This window comes from Panthera onca, chromosome C1 (genome assembly GCF_046562875.1).
Source record: "Panthera onca isolate mPanOnc1 chromosome C1, mPanOnc1 haplotype 2, whole genome shotgun sequence".
NCBI classification, from domain to species: domain Eukaryota; kingdom Metazoa; phylum Chordata; class Mammalia; order Carnivora; family Felidae; genus Panthera; species Panthera onca.
In genome coordinates, this window is record NC_138346.1 from 35119756 (window position 1) to 35136762 (window position 17007).

Sequence of the window (17007 nt, forward strand, 5' to 3'; positions counted from 1 at the left end):
CCGTTGGTTGCCTTTTAGTTTTGTTGGTTGTTTCCTTTGCTGTGCAGAAGCTTTTTATCTTCATAAGGTCTCAGTAATTCATTTTTGCTTTTAATTCCCTTGCCTTTGGGGATGTGTCAAGTAAGAGATTGCTACGGCTGAGGTCAGAGAGGTCTTTTCCTGCTTTCTCCTCTAAGGTTTTGATGGTTTCCTGTCTCACATTCAGGTCCTTTATCCATTTTGAGTTTATTTTTGTGAATGGTGTGAGAAAGTGGTCTAGTTTCAACTTTCTGCATGTTGCTGTCCAGTTCTCCCAGCACCATTTGTTAAAGAGACTCTCTTTTTTCCATTGGATGTTCTTTCCTGCTTTGTCAAAGATTAGTTGGCCATACGTTTGTGGGTCTAGTTCTGGGGTTTCTATTCTATTCCATTGGTCTCTGTGTCTGTTTTTGTGCCAAAACATCTTTTTTTTAAAAGTAATCTCTACAAGCCCAATGTGGGGCTTGAACTCACAACCTCAAGATCAAGAGTTGTATGCTCTACCGATTGAGCCAGTCAGGTATCCCTCTTTTATGCCATTTCTTTCATTTGCCGCATAGAATGATTTCATTAGTTATTTGACTATTAATAGTATTTACTATTAATAATATTTGTTATGATCAAGATTATGAAAAATAAAAAAATAAGCATTAGTAATTACCTATTTTAATAAAATTTGGTAAATAAGCTACTCTTTTCTTTTTTAAATGTTTATTTATTTTTGAGAGACAGTGCACACAAATGGGGGAGGGGCAAAGAGAGAGGGAGGCAGACGGTCCAAAGCAGGCTCTGCTATCTGTGCAGAGCCTGACACAGGGTTTGAACCCATGGACTGTAAGATCATGACCTGAGCCAAAGTCAGATGCTTAACCAACTGAGCCACCAAAGCACCCCAGTAAGTAAGTTAACCAACTGAGCCACCAAAGCACCCCAGTAAGTAAGTTATTCTTTTAAGACACTTATTTCTTCCCTTGAAACAGACATCTCTTATTTAGATTTTTGAGGCTTAGGCATTCAAGAAACCTGGCATTCATTCTCTTTCTCTCCACATAGGAATGATGGTAGGTTAAGGTGAAAACTCTTTGCTCCTGTAAAGTGCTTATTCAGAAAATAGTTTGAGGTAACTTGCCAAGTAAGTAATATTTTGGATGAGCATAATTGCTGCATTTTAAGTTATGTAACATTCAAGGCATTTATTTAAAGAAAAGCAAACAAGGTTAACTATGATGGCATATGGTATAACCGTTAGTTACAGGATTATTTAGGAAAGGCTGTTTATTGCTTATCAAGTCTTATCTCTTAATGTATTAAAATTCATTTAAAGAACAAGAAATCTTACTGATGACCCAGATCTAAATGTGTCTGTGTTAGAAAATTATCTCGAATGTATGTTGAACTATTGCCTGGCATATTTAGATGGCCATCTTTCTTTGCTCTCTTTATAAACCCAAATTTCACATTTTAGGGTCAGTGTGTGATATAAAGTTATTAGCCTAAAATGAGAAAGCAACTAAACTAAATAGAACTTAGCTGCTGCTTTATTATTATTGTTGTTAGTAGTGGTAGCAGCAGCAGTTGTAGTAATAACTACTGCTGATAATTAGTAGTAATAGAATGGTCTTTATAGGCCTTCATTTAGAGAGGATGTTATTGTTTACAAAATATTTTCACATGGATTTCAGAATTCTTCATAGAAACTTTGTGGGTAAGTAGGGCTGTTTTACTTTCAAAGTAAGCTAAATATATTTGATGGTGATCATTCTTCCAAAAGAAGGCCATGGACTACTTATTTAGGAAATCTAATGCCAATTTATCTGATGAGAAAAGTACAACCCTTTTACTCATCATGCATTTCCAATTCTACTCTTAAAATGTTGTATTAAAACTGTCTTGGAGGATTTCCTAGGTCTTTCTGGGACAAAAATAATTTTCTTTTAAAACATAGGTTTATTTTTCAGAACCTAACTAGTACAGGTGGTGGTAGCCTTAGAAGGCTTTATACAATTAGGCTTGCCCACAACAGAGGTTTTCAGCTTTTGGTGAATCATTATAGGAAGTGCTAAAACGAAATTCTGCATCAATTCTCTACACCTGTTACTTTGAATGTAAGTCACATTTTAATATACACAGATTCCATGAAGAGTTTTTAGAACCTAGGTAAAAAGTGTTATGAAATAACATTAAGAACTTTGGTGTTTTATGACATTTTGAGAATCACTTTCCTAGAAAGAACAACATATATGCAACAGATTTGTCTCTCAGAAATGGCATTTGCTGAGAACAGTTAGGAAGTTCTCTGCTCTTCTTTGGCAGAAAAGAGGTAAAAAAGTGAAATGCTCTAGGACCTTCACTTTTATTTTCTACAACATGTATCTACTAAATACCTACTATGTGCCTGGTGTCAATGGCGGTCAGAAGACAATGAATTACGGTTCTTATCATGTGCCCTGTCCAATGATGGACACAGATGATAATGACAAGTACAGTACAGTTGTGAAGGTATAAATGGAGAGGTTTGCACTAGAGGCCATTAGGAGGTGGATGAGGCAGTGGGCAAATCCACAGGGCTGGGAAGGAAGGGGTTTCCAAAGGATTCTGAATAGGAGATCTCCAAAGTGGGTCTTGAAGGAAGAGAAGAGGTTGGTCAGATGGAGAAGTAGGGGCAAGAAGCAGCATGTGGAAAGGCCAGAAAAGTGATGATGGCTGCCAAATTCTAAGAGCAGGGAGCAGCTTGGTGTGTGTTGCATAAGAGTGTGTGTGTATATGCATGTGTGTGTTGGGGAAGGGATGGCAGAGATGAAGGGGGCGTTTGGTCTTAATCTGTGTTGTTTTCTGTGTAGTGATTTACTTTACAATAGTTTAGATATTTAGTAAAAATGATATGATATATTTAAGCATATTTAACTATTATCTATGTCCTAGATGTAGTCAGTTTGCACCCTTTTTTAAATGTTTATTTATTTTTGAAAGAGAGAGAGACAGTGTAAGCAGGGGAGGGCAGAGAAAGAGGGAGACACAGAATCTGAAGCAGGCTCCAGGTTCTGAGCTGTCAGCACAGAGCCCAATGCAGCTCAAAGCCATGGACTGCAAGATCATGACTTGAGTCAAAGTCAGACACTTAAATGACTGAGCCACCCAGGTGCCCCAACTTTACATTTGAAGAATCCAAATCATGAATCTGAACTTCAAAATTGGTTCCATAAGCATTTCAAATAATTTTCTAAAACTTCATCATAAGGTTTTGTTAACTGGTATTTGGATAATTGGATGTTAGAAATAAGGTAAATGGTTGGCTAGAAAGGTTATATTCATCCTGTGAACCTTATCTGAAGAAGGTGGAAGAACCTAGTAGGCAGTGCTGGGACAGGCTGTAGGTCTGGAGTGCTACTGGTCCTGAGTGCCTTCTTCCCAGGGGATGCTATCATTTTCTCAGCTAGAAGGTTAGAAGATTGTGCCACCAGAATGTTGTATCCACCCAGTATGAACCTACCATGCAAGACATTTGACCTATCTCATGGTGGCTATAGATATTTATTAAAGAGCCAGTCAGGGGGTGCCTGGGTGGTTCAGTCAGGTAAGTGTCCAGCTCTTGGTTTCAGCTCAGGTCATGATCTCATGGTTTGTGAGCTCGAGCCCCATGTCGGGGCTCTGTGCTGACAGCACGGAGCCTGTTTGGGATTCTCTCTCTCCTTCTGTCTCTGCCCCTCCCCCAGTAGTGTGCTGGCACATGCTGTCTCTCTCAAAATAAATTAAAAAACTAACACACACACACACACACCAAAAACAAAAGCAAAACAAAAAAACAAACCCAAAACCCAAGAGCTAGTCAATTGCCTAATTGCCTCAGGTCAGTTTGTGATAATCTGATCAGCAGTGGAAACTACTGGAGATTATTATAGTATGACACCAGTGGACCATCAGCATTTTAGAAAGGTCACTCTGGGTTAAAGGAAGCTGTAGTGGGCTAGAAAGTGAGACCTTTTGGATTCTGTTTTATCTAACTTAATATACCCACCTACAACCTGTGTTTTGTATACTTGCTTCTCTTCCTCTTCCTCCTATAGATTTTTAAACTATGCAGATTCTGGCAATACCCCTTTGGGGTAGTGTATCAGGATAGAGTAGTTGTGGGCAGCTGGGTGTGGGAATTTTGAAAAAAGCTCCTTAGCTGATTCTGATATGTCTATGTCTGCTTCTTCCAGAGGGAGGATTTAATGGCATGGGAGAAGAATGTCAGGGCTAAGGAGAGAGGACAGAGGGTTTGTTTGTTTGTTTGTTTGTTTTTAGTTTTTAGTGTTTTTTTTGTGTGTATGTTGGGGGGTTATTTTTGTGTGTACACAAAAATATGTCTTCAATGTTTATGGATTGTGAGCAACTTAAGAGGTTGTGGAATTTGAAATAATAAGCTATCAAACTTTGATTCATCTAGTTTTTGGTTAAAAATATAAATAACCATTGGTCACAATGGTGTTTGAAAGGCTTAGGGGAGGAAAAAGTCAAGTACTTTGCTTTTTCAGTGTACTGGTCTCTATAAGCCTTGGAGAACATTGATATTGCAGCAATTCCTTGAGCACAAGGAACAAAGAGACCAGACAGGTGAGAAAAGGTCTTGTTGAAATTGGTACAGGCTCTGTTTTTGTTATATTTTCAAAAAGAGGGAAGAAGTTTGTTCTTAGTTATATTTGTTCTTAGTTACATATTTAGTGTTAATTATGTTGGGTTGTTTGTTCAAAGTTAAGGCAAATTTTTTTTTTTTTAAGATTTTATTTTTAAGTAATCTACATACCCAATGTGGGACTTGAACTTATGACTCGGAGATCAAGAGTCACATGCTCTACTTATGGACCCAAGCAGGTGCCCCAAAGTCTTGTTTTGTTTTGTTTTAAATGCCACTCACCATGAAAGATTTATTTGCTCTCTTTGAAAAATAGTACACAGAGTTTGTTGTTGTTGTTTTTTTAAACTAAACTCTACACCCAATGTGGGGCCTGAACTCATGACCCCAAGATCAAGAGTCACATGCTCTACTGACTGAGCCAGCGAGGCGCCCAAGACAAAGTTCTTTATATCTTCTCCCTGGAATGTAATTGTCTGCTGGTTACATTTAGTCAAAAAATTATGTTTGTTGTAGAATATCAAATATATTAACTTAAATTGTAAACTAACTATATTAATCAGATTCACCGCTATATAAATTGTGTAGGCTTTTCTGACATTTGGAAAAAATCTCAAAGTTCTATGTCTGTTTTTTCTTGATGCGTATCAGCATCTAACTTTGAAACTATTAAACCATGGCTGTTATAATATATGGTAAGCAAGTATCAAGGATACAGTCAATGAGGTAGCCAGGATAATAAAGCAAGTTCCGAGGAAGAAATAAGAAACCGTTATGGAAAAAAAGAATGTCAGAATAAAGTTGCACAGGGGCGCCTGGGTGGCTCAGTCGGTTAAGCGGCCGACTTCGGCTCAGGTCATGATCTCGCGGTCCCTGAGTTCAAGCCCCGCGTTGGGCTCTGTGCTGACAGCTCAGAGCCTGGACCCTGTTTCAGATTCTGTGTCTCCCTCTCTCTGACCCTCCCCTGTTCATGCTCTGTCTCTCTCTGTCTCAAAAATAAATAAACGTTAAAAATTAAAAAAAAAAAGAAAAAGGTTACACAGCCTAAAAAAACAAAACAAAACAAAAAAACCCCAAAACAAGCAAACACCCAAAAATCAAAAGCCAAAAACTAAAACAAAACTGGTTAATATCTTATAGAGTGAAAAAACTATAACCTTTGGAATTATCTTTTCAACTATACCAGACATCATTTGCAATTTATCAATGTTCTGCAAGTTAACACCTATATTAGTTTCCTACTGCTGCTATAAAAAATTACTGTAACTAGAGAGCTTAAAACAATACAGATTTATCTTACAGTTCTAGAGGTCAGATATCCAAAAAGAGTCACACTGTATTAAAATCAAGATATGAGCAGGGCTGTGTTCCTTCTGGAGATTCTAGAGGAGAACCTATTTTATTGCCTTTTCCAGCTTCTAGAGATTGCCTACCGCAAGACCTGGCTTTTCAGGAGTTCGAACCCTAATAAACAGTAAGTATATAAAGTTCCTTAGAGTAATATTGTCCAGTATAACTTTCTGAGATGATGGATATAGTCTCTTCTGTGTTGTTCAATATGGTACCCATTGGCCACACGTAGCTAGTGAGTACTTGAAAGGTGGCTAGGACAAATAAGGAAATGAATTTTTTATTTAATTAATCAAAATTTAAATTTAAATAGCCACATGTGGCTAGTGGCCACCATATTGGACAGAGTATCCCTAGAGCATCAGAGTACTCTAGAATGGGCTTATTAAATAGTACTGAAGTATGACATTGAAAGGTCACAGTATTTTTTCCCCCTCATTTCCAGGTGTTGGAAAGTTTTTCTTAACATATGTAAGTAAAATAAATAGTGACTCTAACAGACTAAAATCCAATAATAATAACAATAAAATCCAATTTCAATAACAATGTGATTTCTTTGTCAAAGAACTATAGCTTCCTTCCTTTTACTTTTCTTAGTTCTGGCTCCTGGGTTTCTGGGTTACACAGTATAGGTTTCATAAATACTTTGAATAGAGCATTTCTGTCTGCTTTTCCTTAGTCAAAGATGTGCAAGTATCAGTTTGAGATAGAACCTGTGGTAAAGGATGAGTAAAACATAGTTCCTGCCATCAGGCTAGAAAGGGAGGATACACATGTAGACAGATAGATGGTGTGATAGACGAACCAGTTACAATGTGGGTGGGATGGAGAAAGGATCACTTCCACCCAAAACTGTGTCTGTTAGCCTTAGCAAGAAGGTTTGTTGGCATAGTGGGCTGAATAGTGTTCTCCTGAAGTTCACGTCTACCTGGAACCTCAGAATATGACTTTGTTTGAAAATAGAGTCTTTACAGACATAATTAGTTAAGAGGACGTCATACTGGATTTGGGTGGGCCCTAAATTCAATGGCTGGTGTTCTCCTGAGAGAAAAGAGAAAGGGAGATGGACCCAGATACACAGGGAAGAAGGTCATGTGACAATGGGGCAGAGTTTGGGGTGATGTAACGACAAGCCAAGAAATGCCACGAAACTCCAGGAATCACCAGAAGAGGCAAGAAAGGGTTCTTCCCTAAAATCCGTGGCCCAGCTAACACCTTGATTTTGGACTTCTAGCCTCCAGAACTGTGAAAGAATAAATATTTAGGCCATCTAGTTTGTGGGAATTTGTTATGGCAGCCCTAGGAAACTAATAAACCTGGCAAGATACTGGCTAGCCGATGAAATTGAGGGCAGAACTGAAGAAGCAGGCCTTGAGATGCACAGGGACAGGGGTGCCTCTGAGGACCTAGCAGCAAGCTTGTGGACTTGTTCCCCATAGCTGGCCATCCAGGCAATCTGTTCCAGTGGCCTTTTAACCTTGTGTACCTTCCTCAAGAGTCTAACTCTCAGGAGACACTCAGACCCAGCTTTATCCTATGCCTTTCCCAGTAGCCTTCTTGGAACACATGGAGTAGAAGATAAGAGACTTCCCAAAGGAAAAGACTCCAGGCAGATAAAAACAAGTGTTGACTGCTACACAAATTATAGTACAGTTCTTTTTGGAAGAAGAAACTGTCCTGTTGAATGGTACTCTTTTACTCAATGAGGGTAGGTGGTTACAGATGTTGAGAGAGATTATCCAGGAAGCTATGTGCAGAAGGGTTTGGAGCAAGACCAGGTAGACAGCTGGTAACATCATCTAAATATGAAGATAAGGAGTGTGGAGACATCTGTCCTACTATGGTGGCTATGCCAAGGAAAAGAACATTCTTGTTTTGTACTCCATGATATCTTGGTATCAGCTCATTCAAGGTTGTGTAGGGAGACTGAGAAAATGTCTTTATTTTCTGTCTCCAACTATTTCTGCCTGATTTTCAAACTCCTTTTTTGCATCTTATGAATCAGAAATCATATCTTTCTTCTATTTGTCTACCTAATTATATGAGACAGATCAAATATTAATTTTCACTGTTCCAGAGGTAGAGCTGGGAGCAGGTTGCTTTTCCTTTACACGAGAGAACGAACACCTGCTCAGAGAACTGAGGTTAAAAAGGCCAGAGTACAAATGCTTCCTGTGCCCCAGACCCATGGGAGAGAAACAGGAGGATCCACGGAGCAATGGTGGGTGTAAAGGGTTATATTCCTCACTGTTACAGACACTAGGGTGCTGCTGACATGGGGAAGGGGGTAGACAGAGAGATGGGGGACTAGCACCTTACTCAGTGGGTCCAGCAGTGTAATCCAGGTAGAAACCAGGTGCTTGTCCTGACACCTTAGACTTCCCCTACCATCCTGACATTTGGTCATTATGTCTCATCCCTGTGTGGAACCAGCTGAGAGTAACTTTAATCTTGACAAGAGTGGCTGGGCATTCTGGGACCTTCTATTCCTGAAGGAAAAAATAGTAGCTAATAAAAGTGGTTACATTTTGTGCTTGTGTGAGAATTGGCTGGATGGGGATGGTATGAGAGTTAGTCCTTGTACTGTATACCTTTTTATATTTTTGAACGTATTACTAATTTAAAACCTTTAGTATCTTTTAACAACACTTACTGAGCCCAAAGAACTGATTTCAAGTATGTGGTTTCAACTATGCCTTTTTGAAAAAGTATTTGATTGATATCCATGCAATTAAGATTTTAGTGCATCAACTCACATAAATAACTTCTGCAGACCCCTTTATGTTTATTCCTTCATAGTTCTCAACTGTGGCAAATAGAAAATAAATACCTAGTAACCATCCGTAGTCCTGACAGACCAAATTTTATAAAATATGAATTATATTTACCATTGTTTAAAATGATAGAGATGATAAAACAAATTTCTCATTTCTTATTACTTTCTTCTTTAAAAAAATTTTTTTTAATGTTTATTTATTTTTGAGAGAGAGCAAGAGATAGCATGTGAGTGAGGGAGGGGCAGAGAGAGAGGGAGACACAGAATCTGAAGCAGGCTCCAGGCTCTGAGCTGTCAGCACAGAGCCTGATGCGGGGCTTGAACTCACAAGCCATGAGATCATGACCTGAGCTGAAGTCAGATTCTTAACCGACTTAGCCACCCAGGTGCCCCTCATTTCTTATTATTTTCAATAACTTTTGAATCACTTTGCCCTGGCTACTCCCACTAAGTTCCCCAGCTCTTCTGCTCACAAAAATCTTGCATAATTTTTTTTCCTGCCCATGACCCTTCTGTTCTTGTCTCCTTTCTCTTTGTGCTCCAGTCCCACTTCCTCCCTTAGGCTCCTGTGGCCTAGTGGAGTCTCCAAAGTCAGCATAGAGGCCTGTGGACAGGCCTGTGGACAGCCGTGTTGTGTCTCAGTCCCTGCAAGCAGATTTACTCACTGCCTCCAGTGACCTACATCCTCCTGCAGGCTGTACGACAATCCTGATCTTGGCCTTCACTCCCAAGCCACCCAGCACTCTCAGTCAGCCTCACCTCAGTCACTTCAGGAGTCACTGTAGACAATGGCTTGGAGAGCTTTATCACATGAGTTCTGGCTGACAGAGACTTTCTGGTCAAATAAGGCCCAGTTCATATTCCGGTTTCTCCTCCTCTGAAGGCCTCCAAAACTCAGATTAATGGAATTTGGTGGATCCTGCATTCTAAAGTACAACATCGGGGTGATTACAATTAAACTTGCGCTCCGTGTTTACCTACTTCAGAATATGGGAAGTTGAGCAGTGAAGTATTTCTGAAACTGATACTAGATTGGGTGTTTTTTATAAACAAAAAAATGAAAGGGTTTTATGATACATTGAAAATGTTTTTACATTGCCCTTTATCTCCAAATTCCAAAAGAATGTTAACCAGTTGAATAGCTGATCTACACGAGGAAAATACAACTCCTTTGTTGTCCAATGCCCAGACATGGACGCATAGCTAATCCACAGTAAGAACAAAACAAAATTGTAGATCTCTTGTGGTGTCCTTACCTGTGGCCACCCAATCAAACACATCCTTGAGGAAAGTAATCACATGTTTATTTACTGAGAAGTGTCTTCCACTCTAGGATCACAACCTGTATTACTAGTCAGTCCAGTTAGATTGGAGGGATACACAAAGAAAAAAATTTGCTTTTAGAGCAATATTTACGTGATGTCTTCACAAACAAATCAAACTTAAACTTGGCTACTGTGGATATTGCAATGCTTATCTGGTGACCTCTAGGCTAAAATGTCTAAGCAAATAATGATTTATCTTGTTAGCCTAATCAGGCTTGAATAATGTTTCTAAAATTTGTCTTTTCTTCCACAACAGTGTATCAGTTTGGATTAACAAACCATCTTTTCACTTGTGAAAAACTGAAACACCTGGAAAAAAAAAAAAAGAAAGGAGAGTAATTATAAAAGTGTACAAATTCCCCAGCTTTTGCATGCAAGGAAAACAATAAGTAGTTGAAAACTTGGATTGGTAAGCTTTACGGATATGAATAAGTATGTTTAGGTAGTTACTTATTCTTCCTTGGCCTCCATGTCTTCATTTATAAGAAGCTGGATGAGCTCAAAGGTTTTCACACATTTTTAGCAAAGGTTGAAAATGTTATGGGAAAACACTCACACATATACGATTTTAGTGTGGTATAAATTTAATGTCAATGTTTAACACTTGCTTATATAGCAAATATGTGAAAACGATAATGCTACTTTAAAGAATGCAAAAACCTGAAATGGCAGGTAAAGACTGACAGTTAAAGACTCAGAATGCAATTTATATCTGCATTTTATTATTTTTTAAGTTTATTTATTTATTTTGAGAGAGTGTGAGAGAGAGTGTGTGCGAGCACGTGAGCAGGGGAGGGGCAGAGAGACACAGAGAGAGAATCCCAAGCAGGGTCCATGCTGTCAGTGCAGAGCCCCACGGGGGTCCCGAACCCACGAACCCATGAGATCATGACTGGGCCAAAACCAAGAGTCAGACACTTAACCTAGAATCACCCAGGTGCCCCTACATTTTATTTTAATTGCACAGCATGGAGATAATTCTGACACACAAATAGTTGTAAGTGGTAAAGTAGCAAAAGAGATTTTTATGGTTTGGTTTTGATTTTTGTTTTTTAAATTTTTCTAGAACTGTGAGAATGGTCTTTATTTTGAAATTTTTACAAAAACTTGACAATCCAGTTCATTCATTGGCGGTCTCCAATTTGTTAAAATTTGGCATTTAGCTGGGGCGCCTGGGTGGCTAAGTCAGTTGGACATCTGACTTCAGCTCAGGTCATGATCTCACAAACTGTGAGTTGGAGCCCCACATTGGGCTCTGTGCTGCAGCTCAGAGCCTGGAGCCTGCTTCGGATTCTGCATCTCCCTCTCTCTCTGCCACTCCCCTGCTCTGTCTCTCTCTCTCTCTCTCAAAAATAAATAAACGTTAAAATTTTTTTTAAAAAAACCATAAAATTTGGCATTTAGCACATCTGAGTGTGTATGTGTAGCTTTCCTTTAGTGAGTACGGTGTCAGGCATGATGCTGAGTACTTTATAAACCTTGTTTTATATAGGGATTAGAGTGAATTTGCCATCATGTCCACATTGAATTTTAACACTTGAAAAGAGAGAGGTAGAGAGAGAGAGAGAATAAAGAACTAGATAGACATTCTGCCTTCTATACATGGGTATATGTGCTTTCGTTACTATTTTATAATAATTTAAAATATAGTTTAAAACATTAGCTGTTTTGATTTTTGTTATTGTGAAAGGAGAAACAAAAATATCATCAATTATTTAGTCTGATTTAGCAAAACTATCCATGCAAGTTCTTATGTGACAAGTAACAATGGAATTAAACATCTATCTGTTAATACGCATGGGTTGTTTTAGACATTTAATTGGAAAATTAGAGTTTGATGAAATGTTTTTTCTCTGAATCTATGACGTAGTTCTCTTCTGCTTTCATTTTTTCTAATGTTGCCCAGTAAGTGTGCAGAAAAGCAGTTTAGTTTTCCAACAATGAAAATTTCTTTTTGTCAGCAGATATTTCCCAGGCACTTTTGGTGGCCACCCTCCAAAGTCTTCAGTGCTCTGAGTTTTGTGTTAAGCTGCAGTACAAAACTGTAGCAGTTAAACACAACAAATGCAGCTAGATACCTCTTTTATTTTATTTTACTTTTACTTTTTAAAATGTTTATTTATTTATTTTGAGAGAGAGAGAGTGAGCAGGGGAGGGGCAGAGAGAAATGAAGAGAGAGAATCCCAAGCAGGCTCCACACTGCCAGCACAGAGCCTGACACAGGGCTCAATCTCATGAATGATGAGATCATGACCTGAGCTGAAATCAAGAGTCAGACCCTTAACCGACTGAGCCACCCAGGTGCCCCCAGATACTTCTTTTAAATAGCACTGGTTAATTATAAATGCAGGAAGCAATAGATTTTAATGTAGTGCTTTGTACTCAAGATATGATTCTCAAAAGAATTAGGGAGTAGGATCTTTAAAATATCTTAATCCACAACGTTCTTGTTTTAAATTTTATTTTAAAATGAAAAGAAAGGGGCGCCTGGGTGGCGTAGTCGGTTAAGCGTCCGACTTCAGCCAGGTCACGATCTCGCGGTCCGTGAGTTCGAGCCCCGCGTCGGGCTCTGGGCTGATGGCTCGGAGCCTGGAGCCTGTTTCCGATTCTGTGTCTCCCTCTCTCTCTGCCCCTCCCCCGTTCATGCTCTGTCTCTCTCTGTCCCAAAAATAAATAAAAAACGTTGAAAAAATAAAAAAATAAAAAAATAAAATGAAAAGAAAAACTGGTGCAGGTGCCTGGCTCAGTCAGTAGAGCATGCGACTCTTGTTCTTGGGGTTGTGAGTTCAACCCCATGCTGTGTATAGAGATTACTCAAAAATAAAATCTTTAAAAAGATAAATAAATAAAATGAAAACAAAAGCTGGTACTATGTTTTTCTTGGGTAAAATACCCTGAATTTCCTTGTCAGCATCCAAAGCCATGTATTGTTTAGTGTTAAAAAATTAAAATGTTGAATAAAGCTTAAAAATGAAACTAGATTTATACATTTGTGCAATCCTAAATTTCCATAGAACACAGTTGGAAAAGCTACTGGACTGGCTCATCTTTTTTTTTTTTTTTTCCTTTTCTTTCTGAGTAGTTATATTTCAGCTTAATGATCTTACCTTTTAGGAAATGACAGCAGTGTTACGCTATAGGGATAGACCAAGGTTTAAATGTCTTAGGGTCATCTCTTGGGATCTAAGAAAGAAACCAAATTAGATACTTAATGTTCATAATGCCATTGTAATATTTCATGAGAAAAACAAAGTTTTGAAAATCCTTAGGTTTTGACAAATTTTCTGACAGAAGGAGTCAGGATTTTCCTGAGGAATGGGACGGTACCATTCCCTTCAAGTGATAACTCTGAAGAGACAGGGATTTGGTGTTGTGATCTCTGCTACACTTAAATGTTGTTTAAGAGGGCACTTCGATGTTACCTATTTTCTTTGCTTCCCAGATGTGAATCCCAAAGAGAATTCCAAATCTTGTGAAAATGTTTGGGGGAAGACAGTGGGAAGGGAACAGTGGGTAGGCTGAGTTACTTGCACTGGAGCCTACAGACTTGGTCTCCTCTGCAGTGATTTGAGAACAGCCCTGTCTACACCTTTAGCCAAATGATTTGTGTGGTTCAGTGCCCTTGCTAATTAACTCCCAGGCTCATTCTACTATCCTCGGCTACAAGCCCCCAAGAGTTTGACCTGTTTATCTTCCTCCTTGTGGTCCTCAGTTCCTGTCTCCTCTGCTGGGAATTCACTCCCTTAGGTCTGGCAGAAAGCAGATATTCCTTCCCTCTGCTGTTGTCCTGTTTTTGTTTGAAGAGTTGACTTTTATTGCAAAGGTGTTAAAAGAAAAAACAAACTTCCCATAAATGATGAAGAGTTATGAAGATTCCAAAAAGCTTTTCTTCTAATATTTCTTTCACAAAATACAAAAAGAAGACAAAGAACAAAAATGAACAAAAAACCTCAACTCTGTAACCTGTTATCCTTACAAATTCTGTTCTGTTTGTTCTTAATCTGTATTGAAATGTAAATGGGGGGCTAGGTTTGCTGTTCTCAAAGGGCCTCCCTGCATTCTTTACTTAACTGGGGCTCAGGGAGTTGCTTGGCTATCTTGTTTAGAATCAGCCTGTTGCACCTGGGCAGGGCAAGACATCGGACAAAGCGCCTCAGTCTGGTCTGAGGTGATTTCAGGTCAGCTCCTCTGCTAAAGGGAATGGAATTTTTAGTCTCTTCCAAAACCTGCTTCCAATTCTTTTCACCAGACCTGGGCTTCTGGGGTGCCCTTCTGCTTTGGAACACAGATCAGTAGTTATTCCCAGCCTTCTTGAGTCTCAGCAACTCCCTAGGTCCTGGAGTGAGGACTTAATCCTTCCTTCCTTCCTTCCTTCCTTCCTTCCTTCCTTCCTTCCTTCCTTCTTCTTCTTCTTCTTCTTCTTCTTCTTCTTCTTCTTCTTCTCCTCCTCCTTCTCCTTCTCCTTCTCCTTCTTCTTCTTTTTTTATTTCAAAGGTCCCAGGTATGGGACTTAAGCTGCTCTTCCCTGGCTTTTGGTGATCTTCCCTTTATCTTCTCTTTTGCTTGGTGCCCTCATCCCTTTCCTTCTCTATTCTATTTCTCCCTGTTGGTTCTCTATAGCTATAATTAAGGCAATTTTCACTATGAGTATCAAGACTGATTCTGCTTTTCATTAAGTCTCTATTTCTGAGATCTATCTGACCCAATCTCTTTGGTCCAAGGTCTAGTAACAATAGATAGTTGCCATCAGTTCAGGAATTCGTCATCATCATTGTGCAGTAAAGGATTAAGTCAGCAGGCCTGGGTAGTCCAAACCCTGCATATTCCAAAGAAAGTTTTAGCTCCTGACCAGCTCCTGGGAGGTAACACCAAAGCCCTAGCAATCCCACCTGATAAGATGTCTTTGTTTACCTGGGGCCTGTTATGCCCAGAATTCGTGATCCCCAAAGACCACTAGGGAGCCGAGTCTGATGCAAAAGCAAAAGAGCCTTTATTCGAGCTAGCTCGAGCTCAATCCCCTACCTGCACCGACACAGCGGTGAGATACCAGGGAGAGAGAGAGAGTTTCAAAAGCACAAAAGTTTTATAGGGGTTTAGGGGCAGTTGGTGAGGTAATGGCTGTGGCCTCAGCCGATTGGCTGGGGAAGGGTCGTGGCCTCGGCCAATTGGCTGGGGAAGGGTCAGAGTCCTGTTACCCAGGTTGCTGGGCATGTTTTGATCAGGAAGTTTGAACGGGTGAGCGGGAGGTTACTCAAGGGGAGGAGGCGCGGTCTGAGGTTTCTGTGATTTTCCCGGAAAAGGGGTCATGTCGGGGACATAGTCACTCAAGGTGGAGAACACAGAACAAGATGGAGTCAGCCGGCGTAGGCCCGCCCTTTCAGGGCCTTGTGTCATGTGGTATCATTTGACCTCTGGAAGAGCTGGACACTGAGTAACTAAGATCAGTATGCAGATAACTTACGCCTACACGACTGATCTCTAATAAAAACCCTTGACACCAAGGCTCAGGTAAGCTTCTTTGGTTGGAAAAACCTTGTGTATCTTCTCATACATCATTGCTGGAGAATTAGGTGTTGTCTATGTGACTCCGCTGGGAGAAGATAACTGGAAGCTTGTGCCTCGTCTCTCCTGGACTCTGCCCTATGTTCCTTTTTCCTTTGCTGATGTTAACCTCTATCTTTTCACCATAATAAACCATAACCATGAGTATACCAGCTTTCCTGAATTCTGTGAGTGCATCTAGTGAACCATTGAATCTGAATGTGGTCTTGTGGACTTTTAACTCAGTCTTCTTCATTATCATCACCATCATCATCCTCACCATCAATGTGTGCATTGACCACTTACTATGTGTGACAACTGCAAAATGCTTTTCATGTGTTATCTTTTATTTTTTTTGAGAGAGAGAGACAGAGAGCACATGAGTGAAGGGGGGGACAGAGAGAGGGAGGAGGGAGAGAGAGAATCTTAAGCAGCCTCCACACCCAGAGCAGACCCCAACTTGGGGCTCCATCTCACAACTGGAAGATCATGACCTGAGCTGAAATCAAGAGTCAGACACGTAACCAACTCAGCCACCCTTGCACCCCCTCATGTGTTATCTTAATCATTCCTTGCAACAACCTGGAAAGTAATTCAAATTATTCTCTTCACATACCTGTCCCCCAATTTTATAGATAAGGAAACCAAGTGATCAGAGAAGTTAAATAAATCATCAAAAGTAGAGCTGGCCTTCTAACCCACATCCTTCTGACTCCAGGACCTATGTCTTAACCACTAAGCTAAAAGGGTACATCGTGACTCCTTTCCGTTGTTAGTTAAGTGGCTGCCTTTTTTCCTGTTTTACATTCTGCGTTGCTTATTCCCTCTTTTCAACAGCTTTGCCCTGTTCCTTTTTGGGTGCTGTCCCTACCTCTTCCCTTCCCCTGCTTCTCTCAACTAAAGGAGTAACCTTCCAGAGACCAGGTAGGAGGGTTTTTAGGTGCAAAAACATACATTCAGTAGTCATGTCAGGTAATCCCCCTTCATAGTAAGAAAGGCCACTCTGTGAAGTATCACCAAACGTTGCAGGGAACAGATTCAGTCCCTGCACCCTGGGGCAAGCATGCTCAACATGGAACCAGTTTCACAGCCTATTAAGTGCTGGTGAAACCTCTTCCAAGACAGCGTGAGAGGCAGGGAGGTGAAGAATGTGATGAAGAATGAAAGAGCATGTGCCAGTCTGAGTGTGTGTGTGTGCATGTACATGTATGTATGTGTGTGTGTTTGTGTGTCTCACAGGGACAGAATGATAGACAGCATTCTGACAAAGGCACCATGGGAGACTTCACTCTGAGTCACCTCCTGAGTTGTGCAGTTTGTGTCTGTGCTCCATCTCAGAATCCGTGGGACTGAGGTGTGTGTGTGTGTGTGTGTGTGTGTGT

At 40.0% G+C, this 17007-nt stretch overlaps 1 protein-coding gene and 1 long non-coding RNA gene across 2 annotated transcripts in view; one reads left to right on the forward strand and one right to left on the reverse strand.

The window, feature by feature from the left end:
• LOC132671747 (uncharacterized) overlaps nt 1-10487 on the forward strand; it is a 16846-nt gene extending 6359 nt beyond the window's left edge. Inside the window, exons 2-4 of the long non-coding RNA XR_009607244.2 lie at nt 6049-6107; nt 8061-8204; nt 10341-10487. This is a non-coding gene — a long non-coding RNA (uncharacterized LOC132671747). The remainder of the gene's footprint in view (nt 1-6048; nt 6108-8060; nt 8205-10340) is intronic.
• The window catches only part of LOC132671745 (aldehyde oxidase 2), a 92811-nt gene continuing 85845 nt past the window's right edge, over nt 10042-17007 (reverse strand). The window contains exons 35-36 of the mRNA XM_060622897.2: nt 13192-13267; nt 10042-10393 (exon numbers count right to left, since the gene is read on the reverse strand). Coding sequence (XP_060478880.1) covers nt 13214-13267 — 54 coding nt within the window. The 3' untranslated portion in view covers nt 10042-10393; nt 13192-13213. The remainder of the gene's footprint in view (nt 10394-13191; nt 13268-17007) is intronic.